General features: G+C 42.9%; 1 protein-coding gene across 1 annotated transcript; it reads right to left on the reverse strand.

Annotated features, from left to right (window-relative positions):
• Window positions 1–983: 983 nt before the first annotated feature.
• Window positions 984–17,683, reverse strand: brwd3 (bromodomain and WD repeat domain containing 3). Its single transcript, XM_070982330.1, has 40 exons — window positions 17,495–17,683; window positions 17,270–17,328; window positions 17,135–17,164; window positions 16,892–16,951; window positions 15,565–15,715; window positions 15,324–15,422; window positions 15,041–15,201; window positions 13,860–14,081; window positions 13,506–13,606; window positions 13,344–13,414; window positions 12,573–12,673; window positions 12,416–12,456; window positions 12,226–12,330; window positions 11,857–12,007; window positions 11,618–11,752; window positions 11,396–11,524; window positions 10,898–11,123; window positions 10,656–10,796; window positions 10,234–10,414; window positions 9,996–10,089; window positions 9,721–9,891; window positions 9,327–9,400; window positions 9,058–9,250; window positions 8,823–8,933; window positions 8,631–8,738; window positions 7,158–7,282; window positions 6,982–7,064; window positions 6,774–6,885; window positions 6,546–6,607; window positions 6,180–6,335; window positions 5,972–6,092; window positions 5,750–5,875; window positions 5,569–5,644; window positions 5,438–5,482; window positions 5,206–5,349; window positions 4,916–5,068; window positions 4,656–4,825; window positions 4,409–4,497; window positions 3,883–4,017; window positions 984–3,785 (listed from the first exon to the last, which is right to left on the reverse strand). Exons 1-40 carry the CDS (start codon window positions 17,526–17,528, stop codon window positions 2,974–2,976), a joined length of 5,358 nt encoding a protein of 1,785 aa, XP_070838431.1. The 5' UTR covers window positions 17,529–17,683; the 3' UTR covers window positions 984–2,973.
• Between the last annotated feature and the right edge of the window lie 4,242 nt (window positions 17,684–21,925).

Below are 21,925 nucleotides of genomic sequence, written 5' to 3' on the forward strand. Positions count from 1 at the left end.
ACACATACTTGATCTAGGGCATTGTTTACATTATTATCATTATGCATTATGCTTTGTCAGTCTGTGTGCACACCCTCCTGCTGTTCCTCCTCAGTGGCCACATACTGTAAGAATATCCTGTCTTTTTACACCAAGGACACCTGAAACACTGATTCAACTGAAAAGAATACATCCTGATGGCTCTTACCACAGTCCAACACACCCTAAGCCTCAGCTTCACCTCTTTGTTTGGTATATTTGTATGAAAATGTTACGTTATGCAGACAGTTATCTACTTGGAGTTCTGTGAAAGTTTAGGATTCCTGAATGCTTTCATTTGGCTGCTCCATAAAGAACACAAGACTGCTAATTATTTGGCTAACACATTTTTTAACTGGCCTGATTTCCTGCCGTTACCCAGAAACTGAACATATGCATATATATGCATGCTGCCATTCCCTTTAACATGAATGCTAAACCTTTTAAATATTAGACATGGTTTAATGCTCTCAGCACTGGAGATTTCAGATAAAATAAGTCTGATTTTCACTTTTTCATAACCAGCTCGTTTCTACCCGTCACCTTAATTTGTTTTCAACACCAGCATGTACACATGACCCCCTTTGCATCCTTTAAAGTGACCTTTACATCTGTATGCATTGATCCCTTTTGATTCCTATGATCCTCCAGCATCTCTGCAGTTTCTAGGTGTGGCAGAGGACAGTGCGTCACAGCTCAACCTTGTTTGTTCCTCGTCTGACTCACTCCCGCTTTCAGTGCATTTACGCAGTTAGGTAGTTGCAAATAGCACGACTATCACAGCCCATGGACAGTCCCAGTGTTCTGTAACTCGTGAATCTTCGCCTTCGGTGTATGCTTATGACCCCGCGATCAGGACGATTACAGATGACTCAGTCGCAGCGCTGGTGAACAGCTCAACACTGGCAGAAGTCATGAAATGATGGAAGAACAAAGACCACAGCCAACAGATTCTTTTTGAGAAATCCAATTTTTTATTAAAAAAAAGAAAGCACATACAATCAAAACATTGTGTATAAAAGACAGTCACATATTCCACCTACAATATTTTATCATCGACTAATCTGATGCTTCGAGGCGAGAGCCGTCTACTATATGAAAATAAGATTCCAAAATATGAATCTTAGTTGTCTCAAACTCAACAAGAATCATTTCTAGATGCCAGTTAATGCTGTCACTTGGAGCACCCTAGATGCTGATTTGTGTGTTTTATCTCTGAGAACCCGACACTAACCAAACTCTTCAGCCCAAAGTAGGAAAAAAAAAAAGAAGAAAATTTTAAAAATAAAAATAGAGACCTCTCTTTTACGTTGGTGACCACAGAGGCAGAGCGATCAGGAGGTGGGTTTGGATCAGAGCACCCAGTGTTGAAATGAGAATTTGAGAGTCAGCTTTCCTGGTTTCTCCTGACTGACTCGTCATGGGTGACACAACACAGGATGCATAATGCTGCTACATAATTTTAGAATCATGGTCATGTAGTATATTATGGGAAAAGCAATGGTGTTGATTTACCCCAAAATGAGTCCATAGATTAGAAACCAGGGCAAAGAATGGCAGAACATACAAAGGAAAGACCCATGGCTGCTACCTTTGCTTTGAGCCTTCAGAAAGCATATTTAAGATTGCAAATCCTTCAGCTTCATCGCACACAGACTGAGCTTGTTACTCGCTCAAACTTAAAACAAGACCAAAAAAAAGGACTGAATTGTGTGCTGGCACAGTCAATCGTTCTAATGCAGAAATCATGAGCGATTTCTCCTTATTTCTCCTTCTCCAGTATCTTTATTACTCAGCTGCCATGTGGAGTAGATAAATGTGCAAATATTTTCCTTTTCCTCATCACTATTAACGCACGAAATAGATACAGCAACCGCAAGTACAATACAACGGAAAAATAAATATTTCTGTGGAAGAGAGTAGGCCAGGGACCCCTTGCTTTTGCACATGCTGGGTGGAGAAGGTGTGATGGAAGCAACCATGAATGGATTTGGGTCTGATCCGTCAGGGAGTACAGCAGTACAAATACAAACAGGATGCAGTGGCTCTTTTACCCAAGGGAAAAAACAATAAAATAAAATAAAACGAGCACTCTATTCTAACCAAATACCAGAAACAAAGAGCCCCAAAACAGTCAACACCACCAAAGGGGAAGCAGGGAAAACATTTAACATTCACAGGCCAAGGACGTCAAGTTGTCCGACAAGGGTTGTAGGATTTTACTATGGTACTGTCTACTGACTTCAGCCACTCTGATTCCTCAGTATTGCTAGTGCCCAAACTACACTCGTCTTGACTTCAGCTGCTGATCACACACAAAATCTGACTGATGTGAGTTCTGAAAACTAAGGCTTGTGGTTGTGAGGAAAGACCAAGTACCAAAAAAGTTGACATCAGTAACCTTTAGTGATACTGCATGCGTTTCACGGTGGCCGTGACTGAACTTAGTGACCACTAGCACAGGGAGTTTTGTTAAATTACTCGTCGAGAAAGATCAACAAAGCGGAGAAATAAAACATGAGCACCATTTTTTGGCATCTCCGCATCCTTCTTTGGTGACCAGGAGGAAGAAAGGTTGTGGGAGGATGGGAGGAGTAGAGAGGAGGGGGATATAGTGTTTGCTACCGGACGTGAAACACACAGGACGAGGAGGTGAGGAAGAGCAGTGCCGTGTCTTGAAGGCTCCTCCAGCGAGCGGTAAGGCCGAGGTGAGTTAGTCCAGTTGGAGAGGGTCCGCGCTGAACAGTAGCTGTTGACCAGGGAAGGAAACTCCTTGGCAACACATCATGAGGACCAGCTATCAGTTAGAGTCATAAGCAGTCTCAGATAAAAAGAAACTCATATATATATATTTATATATTATATATACACTTGTACAAAAAGAAAGAAAAAAATCCCTGAAGTATTACTCATGTTGAACAGTTTTTTTCTTGAGGTTTGAGAGGGGGCGGCGTGTCAGTGACCCCAGCCCATGAGGTGGCTGACACGGGCTTTCTCGGTCATGCGGCGTACCCGTCCTGAGCGGGACATGCCCAGGTTGAGGGGGTCTTCTTTCGACCCATGGCCGTCATCCTCTGAGTCGTCCCTGTACAGAACTGTCCTGCGGCCCTGGTTCCGTGTGTTGACCCGCCGAGACTTGCACTGGCTGCCTCTCACGCTGCTTGCTGCTGCTGCTGCTGCTGCTGCTGCGCCTCCCTGCACATCATCAGAGTTGTCCTCATCCTCATCCTCTTCCTCCTCGGGTTCTTCCTCCTCCTCCGGCTCCTCCTCTTCCTCTTCATCCTCCTCCTCCTCCTCTTCATGTTTTACATGCACCTGTTGCTGTTGTTGCTGCTGCTCCTCCTCCTCTTCTTCCTCCTCCTCTTCTTCTTCCTCCTCCTCCTCTTCTTCTTCATCCTCCTCATCTTCCTCTTCCTCTACTGGCAGCTGCACCCGTGCTCTTTTAGGTCTCTGCGCCGTGTCCTCTCCTCCTTTGTGTCTCCTTTTCCCTGAGGCCGCCCCCTTACCCTTAGCCGAGAGGCGTACTGACAGGCAGGGGGCTTTGCTGTAGTCGTGGTCTCCCCCTTCCACGTACTTCTCCATCTCAGAATCAGAGCTGTCCTCGCTGTCCGATGATGATGACGAAGAGGAGGATGATGATGAGGAGGAGGAGGACTCTGACGAGGAGCTGTTGGATCCGGACGCCTCCTCATCATCGTCGGACTGCTGCACGTCTGGCCCGTGCTGCCGTCTGGAGCCGTTACTTAGATGCAAGTTCTGCTGGTGCCCTGAAAGCAACACAAGAGGACCAAGGTGGATTTCTGCACTGTATCGTTTAAGGCACATTAAAATGAAAGGTGGTGGCACAGGTCGTGCTTGTGATACCTGACTTCTTCACAGGAGTTGCTTGGCTGCGAGTCACCCGGTGCAGCCCTTCATTTCTGCTCTCGCTGCTCGTCCCTGAACTCGGGGAAGAAGGCTGGGTGTCTTCCTCCGCTGCTACACTGCTGCTTTTATGAGCTACAGCAACAACACATGGCTAGTTACTCATCAGGGCTGTAATCACATTACTTTTCACAGAACGACAGCAGTGTAATGCATTACATTTGATCATCAGTATTTACATAATGAGACGATCGCTGAAAATTGTGTTATTGCCTTACACATGTCACATTTACTATAGCATGCTGAATTAAAATGCATGTCCAAACTGTATCCACAAAGAGAAAGTCTATTCTCAAAAATAAAATAACTAGGCTCAACTCTTCTCATTGGGTAAAAACAAAATTAATATTTTATCTTTTTTTTTTTTTTAAACTTCCCCAACACTGATACCAACAGCAATTTACAGCATGATCCTGCACAACACAGCGACCTACAAACAAATCAAGCCACAACAGTGCAGTCATACCCTGATATGGTCTCTGAGAACGACTCTTGGTTGAGGTCTGGGATTTTTTTGGCTTTGACACCTTCCCTGACTTGTGCTTCCCTTTAGGGCTGGACATACAGAAACAGAGAAAAGACATTTCAGAATATTTCCAGTTTAATGCAGCTCATGTGAGATATTTTCAGGAGCTGCAGACACCCCGTGTTCACCGGGATGACAAATACCATTTGATAATGTGCCGTGTTGACTGACAGGTTTGTCTCAGTACCTGGGGGATGGACTAATGGGCGGGGAGCTGCCTCCGTTGTGCAATCTGTTCCTGTAACTGAGTCTCTGACGGGCCCGCCGCTCGTTCTGAATGGCAGACTTGTGGTCGGAGATGATGGAAATGATGCTTTTTTCAAAGAAGGCCGACAAGCTGAGGGTCATGGTGTAGATCTAGAGGGACAAAACACAACAACAAAGGTTAACAAAACTACCAGACAACTACTTTGTCAGCGATAGTTAATCTGAGGGATGTTACATCACCTGGGATTTCTTGTTGGGTGTGTATGCTTTGGAGTTGCTGAAAATGAGGCGTATGTCTTTGGCGAACTCCATCGGGTTTTCATAATTCCCTTCAACCAGCGTCTCTGACACTGTACCCAGGTCCATGGGAGTGTCGATGATGTCTCTGTAGTCCTGAGCACAACAGGGTAGAGAGCAGAAATGTTCACATTCATTTTACTTTCACGCCTGCGGCATGAATTTCTAATGTTGCGTCTGTGAGTGTTCTCTGGTGTCAGCGGTCTTTTCATTTAAGTGACTGGCTGTTTTACCGGATACTCAAAGAGATCCACAGGCTGTCTAAACGGTTCAGAGTCCGGCGAGGCGATCATTCGACGCAGCAGCTCTCGGCATTGACCTCGCCATGCTTTCACATCCAAAGCCACGCCACGCTTCTTAGAATTAGGGTTGGTTCCCTGTCAGAGAGGAAATGACATGAACTAAGACTGGAGCTGCTGCATGTGATTGACAGTTTGAAGTCCACTGGACTGTGGTCCCTCTTACCCGATGTCCTGTAGATGTTCCTGGTGTGTCAGAGTCCACATCCAACTGCAGAGGAACACATACAAACCCAAATGACTATTTACAGCAAGAACAATCTAAAGGGAGAGCAGAATGTTAAAAAAACGTCTCACCTCAGCTTCTCCTCCGCTACTGATTTCAAACTTCAGTTTGTGATACAGATCCAAGATGTCTGTGCAGCTCTGGTCCCTGAGGGAGACAGAGGGCCAAGGAATCAGACACACATGAAGGACTGCTGATTGTTGTTACTCCACTGATGAAGTCTCAGTGAGGTGGAGCTCTGTGGAGTCTTACCCGATGTAGTGCAGGAGAACGTCAGTCACCACCTTGGCAGTTGCTACAATGGGGCTCTGGGGTTCGTTGAAAGTGCGGGCATTGTGTTCAATGTAGCGCACCTCCCACATTAATGCAGAGATGCGCCTGCAGCAGAGAAGAACATGAAACTCATGTCAACACATTGGCATCAAGGCTTTGAATTTGTGAATCGTGTGACTGAGGTTATGAGAGCTGCTCCACCTGTAGAAGCGGTTCTCCAGTCGTTTGCGGATGGTGCTCAGGTCAGTGGGGTAAGCCACCGCGGTGCAGTACAGAGGGTAGTCCCGCAGATCTACTGGTGAGGCGAATGCCTTGGCTACCTCTGTGGACAAGGAAATGAGATCAACCGTGGCAGACATGACCAAAGTCACACTTATCCCGTAACATACAAACCGGTTTGGAGGCATACCCAGTGTAAGCAGCTGATCGATGCCGTGGATGACTCTCTCACAGTCTTCATCTCGTGTGTGAGCCCCCCACTCTCCTTCCTGAGGCGTGTACAGAAGAGCCTTTAGCTCCTCCTCTGCCACCTCCACGCCATCACCAACCTGTTCTGGCAAAGCAGCTGATGGAGCCATACAAAAAGTCAGAAAATAAACCCATGTTTAGTTAATTGCTCAACACACAGAGCAAAGCCTACAATGTATTATACAGATGTATTATACAGAAATGTGCACGAGAGAATCTTTTGTCTGTAACCCAACAAACCACCACATTAAAGAAATCATTGCGCAGGTTTATAACCAGGTGGAATTATTACATCAATAATACTGACCTTCTTCAGGAATAGGCTCCATGTCCCAGGGACTCATTTTCTCACGCTCACCATTGTCCCACCTGATGAAACAAGGAATAAAACAAACAAAAAATCATTAGTTAGTTATTAAATTACACTGTGCACAAGATTCCAACCACTTATTTCATTTAACTTTTATGAAAAGTAAAAGCTTTGGAGCAAAGTCCCCCTCCAGCAGCCACAAACACTGCAGAGACACAGACGTACTTCACTGCATAGCACTGAAACAGGCTATCTGGATACTCTGGCTGCAGAGGCTCCTGGTCCTCCACGGAGCCAAACCACCAGGCGTCATCAATGATGCTGCGGAACCTCATACCTGAGAAGAGCAGAGTGAAGACAGGTTCAAACAGGAGTGGAGGACAGCCCACAACGAGGAACATGAGTGGTAAACACATCTCTTCCGATGACTAACCTGGCCGCCAGTTGTGCTCTTTAGCCTCATTGTAAAACTGCTGCAACACCAGAAAATCTATGACATCGGGCATGTCGTGGTACCTTTAGAGGGTGGGAATGAAAAAGTAGTGAAACTCGTGTGCTTAAATGTACATTCATTATCTTGTACTGTATATACTGTATATAAATGCTCACTTTAAGGAGAACGAGTCATTGGTCATCTTCCCTGAGACTGCATCCAAGAAAGCCAGTTTTAGGCAGCAGAGGGTGGGCGGTCCTACTTCATATTTAATTCCAACCACCTTCACGGATTCCTGGTCCTGAATGGGGGAAGAAAATCCACAAAAGGTAAGACTGAGGACGAATGAACAGGACGAAAAATGAAAACACGTTAAGGCTATGGCCACACAGAGAGGTACACCCTTAACAAGTTTAGTAGAATTTGCTTTTTTTGCTCACTCGAGACAGAGACAAGTAAGATAATTATAGTCAAGATTCTTGCTGTTCTCCACAACACCCATAACTTGTGTTTTTCCCTTTCTATGCCTTTCTGCAACAACAAGAAGCCAAAGACAAATGCTGTATGGGAGATGCAATGCAATTGCAATCGCAATTAACTAGGGCTGTCAGTTTAACGCGTTAATTAGATTAATTAATTACGCTGCAAATTAACGCACTATAAACATTAACGCAATTAATCATGAGTGGCAAGTCAATGCGCAAGCATTTTAAATTTGGCCCTTTGAGTGACCCGTAGGCTGCATCCTACCTGCGCTACTAGTCAAAAGCAGGGTGACAACAGACGTGGATGCGACACCGGAGAGCGAGGCAAGCCTACTTGGACCTTTGAACGGCAAGTTTATTTATAAAAAGAACAAAGACGGGACTATTAACAAGAACGCAGTGATTTGTACCTTGCGTAAAAAAGAATTTTCCTATCACCGTAGCAGCTCCAGCCTGAATTATCATTTAAACGCTAAACATGTAGTTGCTGCTAGTGCCGCTAGTGCTACTGTGAGCTCACTCCGCCAACCCACACTTGCCGAGTTAGGAAAACGAATGAGCAAAACCACGACAGAAAAACTGACAAACTCAATCGCAAAGTGGGTTGCTGCTGATTGCAGGCCGATTTCAATCGTGGAAGACGAGGGCCTAAAAGAGGCGTTTCAGATAGCGTCATCTGACTCTAATTTCCAGCTACCGTCGAGAACTACAGTGATGAAAAGAATTCACCAGCTGTAATGTGAATGTCAGTGAATTGTAATGTCCTAGAATTCAAATTCTTTATTTGGGGACCCTTAGCAGATATGAGATTAAAATGCGATTAATTAGATTAATTAATTACAAATCCTGTAACTAATTAGATTAATTTTTTTAATCGCCTGACAGCACTACAATTAACACAACAAAGAGGATACAGCAATGCTATTGGCCATGAGGCTGTACTTAGGAACAGTGGTGCTTTGGGCTAATGGGCTATGAATACTGGTGCAAGTAGGACTGAGAGGATTGTGGAAGAAAGAATTTGCAGAGGGCTTAGAGCTAGAAGTGGGTATGACCGCTGGAATACCACTTTCAGAAAGTTACAAAAACTGGCTGCTGTTGTCAGACTCTCCTAACAGCTTGTCGGTACACAGCGCTGGCTTGAAAATAACACTGCAACCTTACCCTGAGGTCAAGTCTGTTCCAGGGCTGTTTCTGAGGGTTGATGCTGTAGGCCTTGGCCCTGCGGACGGCCCGGACGTAGGCCTGATGGCCCTGTTTGAAGTAGATGAGCTGGAGGAGGACAGGAGACCCATGGTCAAAAATGTATGTAATAGAATATATTTTTTTGTTTGATATTAGAGCGGCTCTCCTTACCTCATCTCCCATTTGTGGAACAAAAGGAGAACGGCGTGGGATGGTATCCATTATCCATGATGGTGGCAGCCACTCCTCCGCATCAAGTCCAGCCAAAGAGGACGTGGGTTTCTAAGTACATACAATTTGCTGGTCAGGCTACAGTGAGCACAAAGCTGCAGAACAGCATTTAAAACAAAGACATAAAGACGTGTTGTCACGATGAGTACAGGAGCTGCAGGTCATGCTAGCTCACCTGTTTGGTCTCCTTGGGCTTCTTCCTCTTCTCATTTTCCTTCTTCTTGGCCTCCTTTCCCTTGTCAACGCCCTCCTCCTCCTCAGAGCTGCTGTAGCCCTGGGGCTGTACAGGCCTCCTGGTTGATCGCTTCGGGGGCTGGAGGTTGATCCCAGCATCGGCTGTCCAATCCGAATATTCACTGGAGGCGTCACTGAGAATGAAAGAGGGCTGTTAGCTGGGTGTTTATAACCCCATCCTGAAAATGCTGCTCAGTCCAAGATATTTACCTGGAGCTGCTTTCACTCTGCCACCGAGTTTCACCATCAGAGGAGGCCTCACTTTGCTCTGCTTGTTCTGCTGCCTGTCGACAAAAAAAGACAAATAGCACCATTACTACTACAAGTGGTAGTTAACCGATGGTGCTCGTTTCCACAGCAGTTTTATTTTCAGCCAGTTAAAATGGCAATTTTTCTGACATAATAAAATAATGTACCTTTTCTAACATTTCATTTCAAAAAGCTCTCTAAAACATACAATGGAAAAATCATATCTGAGTTGCAGTACCTTTGGATTCACACCATTGACAAAATTTGTTGGGGACTTGTTTTGAAAAATGTTCCAGACGCTACACATGCTCTGCAGGTCATGTGTGCATACAAAGAGTACAAAGAGCCAACATACCTCTCCATCACTGTCAGAGTCAATCTGGCTGTCAGAATTGCGGCGGTTATTGGGATTTCGACTCCTGGTCCCAGGACGGCGGACTTGAGCTGAGCGGGTCTGATAGGCGTGGCGCTGCTGCTTTTTCTTAGTGGGCCGCAGGGAGCGCAGGCGTGAAGTCAGCAGATCGCTCTACAAAGCGCAGAAGGAGGGTGTAAAATGAGGAGAGTGGGAGTAAATGGGCAGAGTTCGTACTCTGACTTGTGAAAACAGCTGTGAATTGAAGAGCAGCGCACCTTGGGTGTGCAGGTTACCGGTTTCCTCCTCTTCTCTGCATTGTACAGAGAACATTCCATGTCTCCTTTGGCTTGTCTGCACTCCTCCAAAACTCTGATAAAAAAAAAAAAAAAAAAAGAGTAAATCCCATCATGAAGTTGTGCACAATTGCTAAAAACAAACACCAGTTTGTTCAAATATCTACTCCGTTCACTGAAGTGTCCTCACACACAGTGAGATTCCCTCCATCAGCCTCACCTGAACATCCCTTGCGGCACCTCATTGACGATCACTCTGCGGCTCCAGGCCAGCAGGTCCCTCTCAGTGGCCACTTGACTACGCAGGGCATTATGTTGCATCTGCCACACCCCGTCCACCTGTCCACTTCTGCGTGGTCCAGCAGCCTCAGAGGAGGCCACCACTTCAGCTCCATCAGCAGCTGAAAATTTTTAAAAAGTCTGCTATGACATTACGTTGCATAGGAATTATGGCATCTTTGGCAACATGTAGCTATTAAAAATCTAGTATCCACACCATTCTCATGCTCACTGCTTTACAATAAATGTTTTTACAGGCATAATTCAAGGCACACTGAACACACTTGACAAGGTGTTTGTACTATATATGACAGAAAAATCGCTGCAAAAATATCTGTTGACATGATGTAAAGTGAAACAGACCTTCTGCCTGTTCAGCCCGCTCTTCGCCGTTCTGACGCTCATCCTGCTCATTCTGCAACTGTCTGATGAGATTGTCCAGCAAGCTTTCTCTGTTTTCCGCTGTTTGCTGGCCAAGTACCTGCTCAACCAACTCTCCATCACCTAAGCAACAAAAAGGCAGATCTTCGGTCAAACTCTGTCCATCATATTTCAAATGGTGCAAGTATTTTGAACGGTACGAGTAACAAGGGAGCAGGTTTTACTGTTAGCCATGTATCCTAGCTGGGGTACTAGCTGCTCCTCTTTGCAGTTCTCTCTTCCTGGTACCAGGCGCTGGTAGTGAGGAGGGTGAGGATTCCCATCGACATCCACCAGGAAGGGTGGAGGCATGAGGTGTGGGGCTTGCTGCGTTTGCTCGTCCAGCACGTAGTTATTAGAGTCACGGATAAGAGGTCGGTAGTCCGTGTGGAAGAACATCTGGTCAGGAATCTGGAGGGAATAAAGAGCGCATTTGTGTCGAGAATGAGGTAAGGCAAGTCTAAATTTACTGCTTGCTTGCTCCCCTGCACAGGGCAGACCAGGACATGAAGTAAGTTATGATTAAATTCAGGTCTCCTGAGTAAAGACCAGCGTGCGTAACTACAAATCCATCATGTTGTCTGAACTATGTCAATTCTAAATGCTGTTCCTTTAAGAAAATAGCAACGATTGAGTGATTATCAAGGGTAAATATGTTTTAACCAACAGCTATGTGCTGTTACCTTCTCATATGGTCTGCTGCAGCCGAAGCCAAAGATGAGCAAATGGCCATGTGAGTCAGTGCAGGCAAAATGCTGCCCGTCAGTCGAGAACTTGCAGTCAAAAATAGCACCGTGGCCTTGTCCTTCAATCTGGAAAGAAATATTTGAATACGAACTCAATGACAGTGTAAAAAACATTATGGAAGATTTCAGTGACTGAATGATTCATTATTGCTCGATTACCATGTTGAAGAAGTTGCGGATCTTGGCTCCTTTGGTCAGGTCCCACATGTATATGTTGCCATCGTGGCCAGCAGATAGCATGATGCGGGAGTCAAATGGGTGAGCCTCCATCACAAACACCTCGTCATCATGACCCTTGAGCAGAGTGAGCACAAACATTCAGTCAGTCAGCATGCTGATTTCTGTTTTAATCTTTTTTTAAATAGTAAAAGCAGCTGTACAGTAGAAATGGCACTCACAGATAACACATGCAGCAGCTGTCCAGTGGTTGTGCTCCACACTTTGAGCAGGTAGTTCGACACCGCTGTGATGACGGTGTTATCTGCACGGTCCCAGGCCACCATGGTCACCACCAGCTTGGTTTTATCATCCCCATTAGGAGCAGCACTCCTGTAGGAAAACATGCCACATGCCAGAAATTAGAGCAAAATTACAGCAGTTTATATATATATATATATATATATATATATATATATATATATATATATATATTTTTTTTTTTTTTTTTTTTTTTTTCCCTCAGTATCTCTACATCTGATTTTCATTTCAATTTTAGCCCACATTGCCCACCCCTACATGAAACTCTGTAATGCTGTTTACTCTCTTACCCCGGCAGCCTGGCAGCCATGTCTAAAGTGATGCTCTTCCACTCTTGTTGCTGGTAATGCCAGATCCTGGCTGTGCCGTCACGACTGCCACTCACAAACCTCAGGCTGGACACATACACATTTAACTGTCAGAGGCTTGAAAACCATATAAGAAGCTGCCTGCAGTCTAAATCCAAGTAAATACACTCACCTGTCACTGTTATTGCTAAATTGAACGACAACAACTTTATCCTAAAACCAGAAAAAGAAGACATGCATTTTAGTTACAGACATCTTGTTTAAAAAAAGTTTGAAGTGTGAAATAGAGAGGAACAAGGATGATGCAGCTTCTGCATTTCGTTTCTTACCGTGTGAGCGTCCATCTCAGAAACCTTCATAGGAGTTTCAGCGCCAAGGTAATAGACTCTGATCATATGATCAGTGCCGCCGGTAGCCATGAACATACCACCTATTAGCAGTAAACAGAATGAAATGTAAGAACAAGAACATAATCACTCTACAACAATATCCATATCCTCTCGTTCTGTCCCTGCTTATATATGTTTATTACATATGCCCAGTGAATCTTAAAACAAACTATCAAAACAACACTTTATTCCATACGTCTGTGCAGTCTAATGCAATAGCACTGTTCTGCCATTAAGCCTACTGTTATGAAGCCTATAATGTTCAGGCTATTTTACAGACAGAGAGGAGTTAATCCAATTATGGGTTTGAGCATTGAGGTCATAGTAAGTGATGTTGTTGTTGTTGTTGTGCTGGACTGCATTATAGTCTGTTGTTTCTACTGGTCTGTCACCCTAAAATAAAATAAAAAAATAGAAACACCTCTCAATATAACTTAGTCCAACACAACACCACAGCAATAAAAACAGAATTTAATTTCCACATTTCTGACAATATCAGCTAAAACTGAACATTTTACACTTCTTAAAGTAGAATTAACGGCAGAGCTGTTGAATTGACTTGCAACAGATTGTACAGGTGTACGTGCTGAAGTGGCCCACAGTGTTTACCCCTGTTTCCCTGTTCATTTGCTGAGGTAAACAAATGTTGATAAGTAAAACTATTACTACATCAAGATAATGAAATGTTGCCAGACAGGGAAGTACACTTACCACTGCTGAAGGAGGAAGTGGAGACCTGTACTCCTGGACGTGACCTCTCAACAAACTTCACTGGTTGATCACTGAGGAACCATAAAAGCTGGTGTTACTTCCATGTGAAACAGCAACTTTAGTAGAGCTAAAAACGCTACAACAGATGTTTCAAACGCCTACCTGAATTTCATGCTGACCGAGTGCCACTTCCAGAAACACACCATGCCGTCTGCACCAGTGGAGCCCAGGTACCGCGTTGTCCCTTTGACAGCAGGACAAAACTAAGGGAACAGAAAGTCAGCGCTGGTTAGTTCCAGGCAAAGAGTGACTGATATTTAACACAACACTACAGCAGCAAAAAGTTTAGTGTTGTAAAAGTGGGCATGGTGCAGCAAAGGGCAGATACTCTGGGTGATGAGGTTTATATAAGTGACAACTTGTCACCGGCTGCTTCAATTATTTTGAGAAAGCCTGAAACAAAGCTTCCCATTTCAATATTTTTTGAGTAATTTCTTCAAAATGCACCAGTCTCACCTGTATGGATGTGATGGAGGCACCATGGGCCTGCAGAACAGTGATGGGTGCACAGGTGCGGAGACACCACACTCTGATGGCTTTGTCGCAGCTCGCTGAGGCAAGGAGAGTGTTCTCATGGTTGACGGCCATGTCACAGATCTCTGCTGAGTGGCCGCGGAGTGTTGCCAAGAGCCGGCCGTCGTCTGTGGCCCAGATTTTCACCAGGCAGTCATCAGAACCCTGAAACACATAAGACAATATGTTCACCCAAATTCCCTGTTTTCTGGTTTCATTTATCTGAATTCTGCCTTTTTTATATTTTGTTTTATATTGCATCTAATCATGCAGTGGATGAATAAAATCTCAACGACAAGAAAATATTCAAAATTTAATGAAGAAAACAGGTAGAGATGGCAGATAGCGGAGAAAACCCTGATTTTTGTAAATTGCATCCATATTTTGGCATCGGTCGTGATGTTCTGTGTGTCACAGTAGGTTCTGTTTTCATTATATTTCTGTGGTTTCTTTTGTGTTTTCTGCATTGTGGAAATCACAGGGCCTGGAAACTGTCAACAAACAGGCCTGTGAGTTATTGCAAGCATCATTTTAAAAAGATATTAATGATTGTTTTGAATGGAAGAATGATTTATTTTTGTCCCAATCAAAAGTGAACCTAGTTTGTAACTGATACAACATACACTGCATATTACTCCAATAGCATTTCTGATTTTTTTCCATATATATCTCATATAAAGTAACTCTATCATACATCTGATTTAGCTGCAATTCAGCTGAACCTGCAGTCATTTTGACAGAGCAGTCAGGTCCAATTTAGCACACAGCTGTGTTTGAAACCTCATCGGGCTCTGTTTTGGCTGAGCAGCAAGAGCCCCTACACGTCTTGCTCTCATTAACAGGTACTTTATGCTGAGTATTAATCAGTATAAAATTAAATGACCACAAAATATTTTATGGTGGTGAACATCTACTTGTTTGCTTATTCTGTCTCTTGTCTAGCTACATAAAAATTTGGAGAAGTCCCTGAAATGAGAGCGAACTTTTGACAATTACCTGGAGTATTTATACTTCAACCCTGTCAATGGAGGGGTGCCTGACTTGTGTTGTGGAAACATACACAGTGAGATACTACAGATAAAGTTTTGCTGCAGTAATCGTCTGGCCCAGAAATCATCACTCACCGTAAATATCCGACGGCCGGTGCGGTCAAAGGCTACACAGTAGACTGAAGAGAGGTGGCCAAGGATACGTTTGTGTATCTTCATGTATTGGTAGGAGGAAGACGGCAGGGCCTGGCCGAAACGAGCTGTGCCTGTGGCCTGGCGAGCACCCATGATGGACACTTCATGTAAAGACACACGAGAAAGATTAGTGGAAGAAACAGACTGCTAAAGCAGACTTAATTGGGGTAGGGGCTTAGGGTACTTTTAATGGGCATGAATTAAAAGAAAAAGCTTTACTCACCAACATTGGGAGGATCTCCACTGCTGACTGGAGGTTCTGGTGGACGCCCTCGGTGGAGCGCAACCACGGCTGAGCCATTGCATACTTTGCGGCTACAACCTAAATTACACAGATGGTGAATTAAAAAATAGATTGTGAAAAATGAATGATTATGAAACAGATATAGTGCAAACAAACCATGTGGATTGTTATCAGAAATACAGAAAACAGGAACTTTGGCGGATGTGAGGGAAATGCTCACTTTTTGTGGTACGCAGCAAGGACTGTCTTCCAAGCCCCACAAGAGTTTGGACTCCAGGAACACTCGGTGGGATCTCCTTCTCTATAAGCGGACCGATTCGCTGGCAAACACGCAGCAGATAGTCCGCAGGAATGTGCTGGTTCAAAATCACCTGCAGGAGTCACAAGTAGATTTTTTACATAGTGATACAACAAATACATCAACAGAATTTACTGTAATAACAAACACCACAACATTATCATCAGTTACTTTCTCAAAAATGGCTTTAACAAAAAGGCTAAAAATCTTAGAGAAATTAAAGGAACTTACAGACAGACTGGATACCAATACCAATACCAATACCAATACATATTTTAGAGTTTTAAAAATCTGACACTTGACACATCAGGTGATTTCATTTCATTTTTAGAACCGTGACCATGTGTTAATTGAGACATTTTACACTTAAAAAAGGTAATGGAGACACACTCTAAATTACCACAAATTTTTAGAAACTGATACCATCAGCAATAAGCTAATATTGGTCCATATTTTTGTCCAACCAATTAATTCGATTAATTAGTTCTATTTATGAGTCACATTTATTTTCCATTTAAGATTAAAAAAAACATGTCAATGTCAGCAAACCATAGCTTAACTGTAAATATATTTTCACCTAAACCAGCTTCTATTCACTCATCAATTGTCTCTCAGGATTCCTTCAAGATATGAGACACTGAACACAACATTCAACATATTCACAACAAACAAATTATGATAAAATTCAAATAGTTTTGTAGTAAAAGCCAAACGTGAAACAATCGACTTCGTCAAAAGAGACAAAACAAATTTGTTTCCTTTCTCTCTTCCTGTTTATAAATGGAATTTGTAGCATGGTTTTGCAATGCAGCTCGTTGAAAAACAATAAAGAGAGAAGGAGGGAAGAGGGAAAGAAAGAGGCGGGACAGAGAAGCTCTGAGCCAACCAAACGACTCTATCGCTATTCTTCCGGCTCGCTCGCAAAGAAAACTGAGATTTCATTGGCTCCAACAGATGACTGACAGGTCCCGGATCTGGTTCAGCCTATCACAATTCGCACTTGTCTCTATTCTCCTCCTATTTGCCCACACAATAGCAAAGCCTGCTCATAGTTATTTACCAATAACAGGCCTATACTAATATAAATGTTTAAACATGTTCCGATAAATCTAAACACATTACCACCGTGTTTCTTCTGGATGGTTAACTGAATTAAAGTTATAGACATCCACTAAGACGCCACTGTAGACTAAAAGAGAAGTTCCGCGCTTCATTTGATTAAAAGTTAATAACGTCAATTCACACTCACCCAGTCTTGGAAGGTCCGTTTATATTTATTCCCGTCCCAACTCCATCGTTCAGGGATCAACTAAAGTTAAAACACAAGCTATTAGAGACGGCACAAAATTGCCAGTTTCGTCCCGGCTCGGCAACACGCTACTTTGACTAACAAGGGACAAAATTACTGAAAACTTGCCCAAAAGCGGACAGATAGGCAATATTGCGGAAACCACAGACGAGAATAAACACAGAAAGGAACAGCTGAACCTACCTCATACTCCTCCAGCTCCTCAATCAGAATCTAACAACAGACACACACAGTTAGCGTTAGCGGCTAGCACCAGCTACTTATTTAGACGATTTATAACCGGTGTAAGTAAATATCTTGCTTATTGTAGGGTGTTACCTGTGCTGCTTTTTTACAAGGTCCTGACTGCAGAAATCTGGCAATGAGGTAATACAGTTCTGAAAGAAAGAGCGGTGTATTAGCTTGGTACCAACTAATGTTACTATTGAGCAGAGCTAACGTTAGCTAGCTTTAGGTTACACTCGGTTACTTAATGTTAGCTCGCTGCAAACTGTGTAAATGTAAAATGTCTTGTAGCGAATCAGATGGACGCTAAACACTCACCAGCCTCGGTCTGCGAACACTGTTCTCTCGCCATGACTCGATAAGACAGGCGACATTAAGACAAACTGATGTTTTAGCTTGCTCGTTAGCCGCCGGCTAGCTAACGGTAGCTAGGTGTGTGTAGCTAAAACAGGCTCGTGAATGGCCTCCTCCTTTCTCAAGTTGTTCCTAGACCACCTGGTGCTTTGTGTTAGCGCCCTCCAGTGAAACAATGGAAAACAGGACGTTTTGTTTTCTTTATCGAAAATGAATAAATATTTGAATATTCAAATGTTGAAAAACTTTCAGTTCAACAATCGAAATTGAAGACAAGTTAGGTTTCATTTTCAGTATTAGTTAAACTGTCATGTATACACACTTCACGGCTTTTGTTTTATGAAAATTCAGCAAATGTAAAATAAGTTTCCATATTTATAAGAAAGATTTTTAAGAAATAGCTTTTTAAGTGGCCAGAGGAATCTTGTGGATGCAAAACATCCCTTGATTATCCTTAGGTTTACAGCATGTTTACAAGATGCTGTCATATACGCACATACAGCACATACACAATACATACCCCTATCAAGTTGAAATTGTTTGAGAAATCTTACTCATGTATTGACTCTTTTTCTCTGCAAAAACTGCATTCCTGTTTGATACCAGGACAGTATTTGGAGACTATCACCCTGAGGACAGCATCTGGGTTTAATTTTGGAAGAGGCCTCCTTGACCTTAATGGTAACAAAGAAAAGCTGCAGGTTATATTGCAGAGTGGTAAATCATACATTTTCAAGCTTAAAAGCAGGAACCAAGTCACCCCAGAGTTTTTATGTAAAAGAGTGAACCTTTCTAATGATGTAACATCATGGACTGTTATTTTAGATTACTTGTATCTTGCCATATGACTTTAATAAAAGGTTACTGTACTAAGAGTGACATTTTTACAGCCTTTGTTACACTGAATTGATATTTATTGAAAATTGTTCTTAAGATGTAAATATCATTACAGAAAACAGCATCCTGGTTGCTATATAACAAGTGGAAGTCAGTACATTCATATGTAGTTTTGACATCTTTGTTCATTTTCAAAACAGCACATAACCAAAACAAGCTTCTTATTGGCTCGAATTGAAGCATACTGCAAAACCCACCAATTCTTTGACAACTGCAACCTCACAGAACAAGTGAATAAGTTACAAAGCTGTTTTTTTTTCCACCGGCATTCATTTGCTTAAAAAAAAAAAAAAAGTCATGGAAATCTTGAGAACATGTCTGAGTCTCAACTAACAACCAAGGTGATGTCAGTGCTTATTTGGAAAGCTGAAAGTAAATGTCCTATGATTCATGCATTTTTTACTCATCTGATACTGATACAAAAAAGAGCTAAGAAAGGCTGCGTTCAGCATCGGCAGTACATTTGTGTTCACTTTGACACTATGAACTGGCTGTGTGTGTGTGTGTGTGTATGTGTGTGTGTGTGTGTGTGTGTGTGTGTGTGTGTGTGTGGTGGCGGTGATGGGGCTTTTAAAGACACCCTTTAAATGGGTGCTAAATTATGACGTGACTTCATGATAAAGCTTGGCACATGAAATTTGAGCAGTGATGTTCTGCCTGAATAGAATAAATTCTAGACATCCTAGTTTGGATTTTTATCTGTGAAATTTTTTTTTTTCAATACTTATGACCTTTGAGCCTTATTTATTGCAGCAGCAGTGTCTCTGCAGATACTTACATTTGCTTGCAGTTCACAGAGAGACAGTGGAGTCACCTTGCTAAATGGTAAGTTGGCCCCATGTGTCACAGATGTTGATTGAAGGCCACAGACCAGCCAGTAGACTCAACAGAAATTTCATCTTTTTTAGAGTAGCCCTCCCTCTCCTGTTCTCACGGCTCATTGGAGTTACACTCACCCATATAACGCAGGATTCACACAGTGTAATACATAGTAGTATTTTAAACTCAAACGAGTGCATTTTGTTGCAAGTCTTCCCAGTCTGACACTTCAGTGCAGTCATCAAACCTCCTGGAAGACCTCCTGATCCACAATAAGCACAGGTTTAAAAATGGTGTTCCTCTGCTAGCCTGCCAAGCAATCAGACTTATGTGAGTTGCTCATATGACAAAACATTAACCATCTGAGCAATGCAGAAATGGCCATGCCATAAATAATCCAGGCAGCTGCCAGAGGTGTGAACATGCCGCCGGTAAAGGGCTCATTTTAGCTCATGCAACATCACCTGGTCTTCACCCTGCACTTGAATAGGTTTTAGCAAGGGAAAATGAAGATTGTTATTTTCTGTTTTGTAAAGGAAAATTGCAGATGTAATCTTACCTAGAACCATTTGGGCCTGAAAAATCTTTGTGATTGAAAAAGTCCCTCAAGGATTTTCTGTTTAATGACTGTCAACAACATTTAAAATAAGAAGTAACTAATTGCTTCTTTGAATGGAGAGAGATTGATGGATAGCACGTTTTGTTTTGTTTTTTCGTTTTTTTTTAATCTTAAAAGGGCACTTCAGCAATTGTACATGTCAAAGTCAATTAGGAGTAATGGGAAGGACCTCTCAGCCTGTGGAAACAGTTGTGAAATGTCTTCCATTGGCTCTGGAGGTGCTTTAAATTTGCAACTGGAGGAGTGAGGACATGGGCATTTAAGAGAGAGGGAGTGTATTTGGAGATTGATGTGCAGCAGTAAAGACAGACTATCTTGGCCTCTGCTGTGTCAGTTTTGACAACTACAAACAAAACAAATCTATGTAACAAGTTCACAACTGAACAGAACTGTGATAGAAAATCATTCTGAAATTCATTCAGTGGAGTTTTCGAATAATGTATACCTCTGTAATCTAAAATCAATAAACCTTTCTTAGAGACACTTAGATATTGCAGTGCATGCTTTTCTGTTATCTCTTAATGTGTAATCATAAGTGCATTCATGGAGAACGGTGAAGTTCACTTACATTAATCTAAAGTCTGCTGCGCAGCGACACTGTGTTTGTTTAGGCTGTTGTAACTTAAACAAGGGCAAAGAGCAGACGATCCTAAGCTCGAAGCTTTGATGCACAATTTGCCTGCACATACCAAAGAAGAGCACTCATCACACAAAAGCAATCTGAAGCCCAACCTACAGCTCCTTTGAAGCTTCGACTCAAAACAAAATGGTTTAGAGCACCAGTGGTTCACCACTAAAATCACAGCCTGTTTACTAAATGACAGCATGTCTCATTTACTGTTTAGTCAGCACATTTCATCTTTCATTAAGTATGTGTGGTATGTCAACAATCAGGGCCAAAAGCTGGTCACCTCCGGCTGTTGTGAAAGACCAAAATGTGATTTTGGAGATAGTCAATGACTCTTCCAGCTTGAACCGCGCTAAAAAGTAGTTGGAACAATTTGTTTGAAGTGATAATTGGGCGATTTTTACCTTTCTAAATGATCTACAGGAACTGTTCATTCTGAGAGATGTTGGATTTTTCAGTTGGATCTGCTCCTTTGGCTTTGGTTTGAGATAAAAAACGGTGGCATAAGAAGGTAATGAGGCAGCTTTTTAAAACAACTCTAGTGATGGAAAGTAGCTAAGTACATATGCTCAAGTATTGTACTGAATACAGTTTTGAGGTGCTTTGCTTGCATTTATTTCAACGCTACAGTTACTTTGCAGATTGAAAACTGTATCTACAAAACATATGATGATTTTAGAAAATCTGATTCAGTATTGTAGATTAAACTACCAACACACCCAGTATTTAAAGATTTATTTCAAATTAGTGCATTAATGTTAATAATGCAGAATAAAATAATACTGCCAAGAGTCAGATTTCCAGGTACACCTATTAAAATCTGAACGCTTCTTCCACTGATTGACCTAAGGGTGGCGCTACGTCGTGTGTTGATCTGTTGCATGGGGTGAAACTTGGGGGATTGGCGCGCCTCACCACCGCACTTGTCTTTACATTTTATGATCATTCCCTGATCGGCGCAGGTCCACGTAGAACGACATGTGATGATCTGCCATATAATGGCCTCTGAAAGCATGACTCAGTGAGCAAAAGGCATGACTCACTGAAATCACAGCACATCAGTGGACTGCAGGCTGCGCGCGTGGAGCCGCGTTCACTGCTTTCATAACCTGTTGATACTTGTTGACACACGATCGTCCGCTTAGAATGAAGGCGTTTTAACTGGATTTGGGGTGAAATATACTTCATTTAGCATCCATTTAAAGGGTGTCTTTAAAAGCACCATCACCGCCACTACACACACACACACACACACACACACACACACACACACACACACACACACACACACACACACACTTTATTTAGTATGTAGTCCAGTGGGCGGGACTCTGCGCGTGGAGCGCTCCGGCCGGAGGAAACTCTTCATCTAGCCTTCCTTCCTCGGAGTGTGCGGACAGGACACGGTTTGATCAGCGCTCACTGAAATGTG

Source organism: Chaetodon trifascialis, chromosome 16 (genome assembly GCF_039877785.1).
Source record: "Chaetodon trifascialis isolate fChaTrf1 chromosome 16, fChaTrf1.hap1, whole genome shotgun sequence".
Lineage (NCBI taxonomy): Eukaryota > Metazoa > Chordata > Actinopteri > Chaetodontiformes > Chaetodontidae > Chaetodon > Chaetodon trifascialis.

What these genes read in the sequence shown, in the direction of transcription:
- brwd3 (XM_070982330.1), bottom strand. Translation starts at nt 17,528, where the DNA reads ATGGCGAGAGAACAGTGTTCGCAGACCGAGGCTG. An exon ending in GCAGCAGACCATATGAGAAG is followed by an intron (nt 11,124 to 11,395) that starts GTAACAGCACAT and finishes TATTCCCTCCAG; the next exon opens with ATTCCTGACCAGATGTTCTT. An exon ending in GGAGCCTATTCCTGAAGAAG is followed by an intron (nt 6,336 to 6,545) that starts GTCAGTATTATT and finishes TGGCTCCATCAG; the next exon opens with CTGCTTTGCCAGAACAGGTT.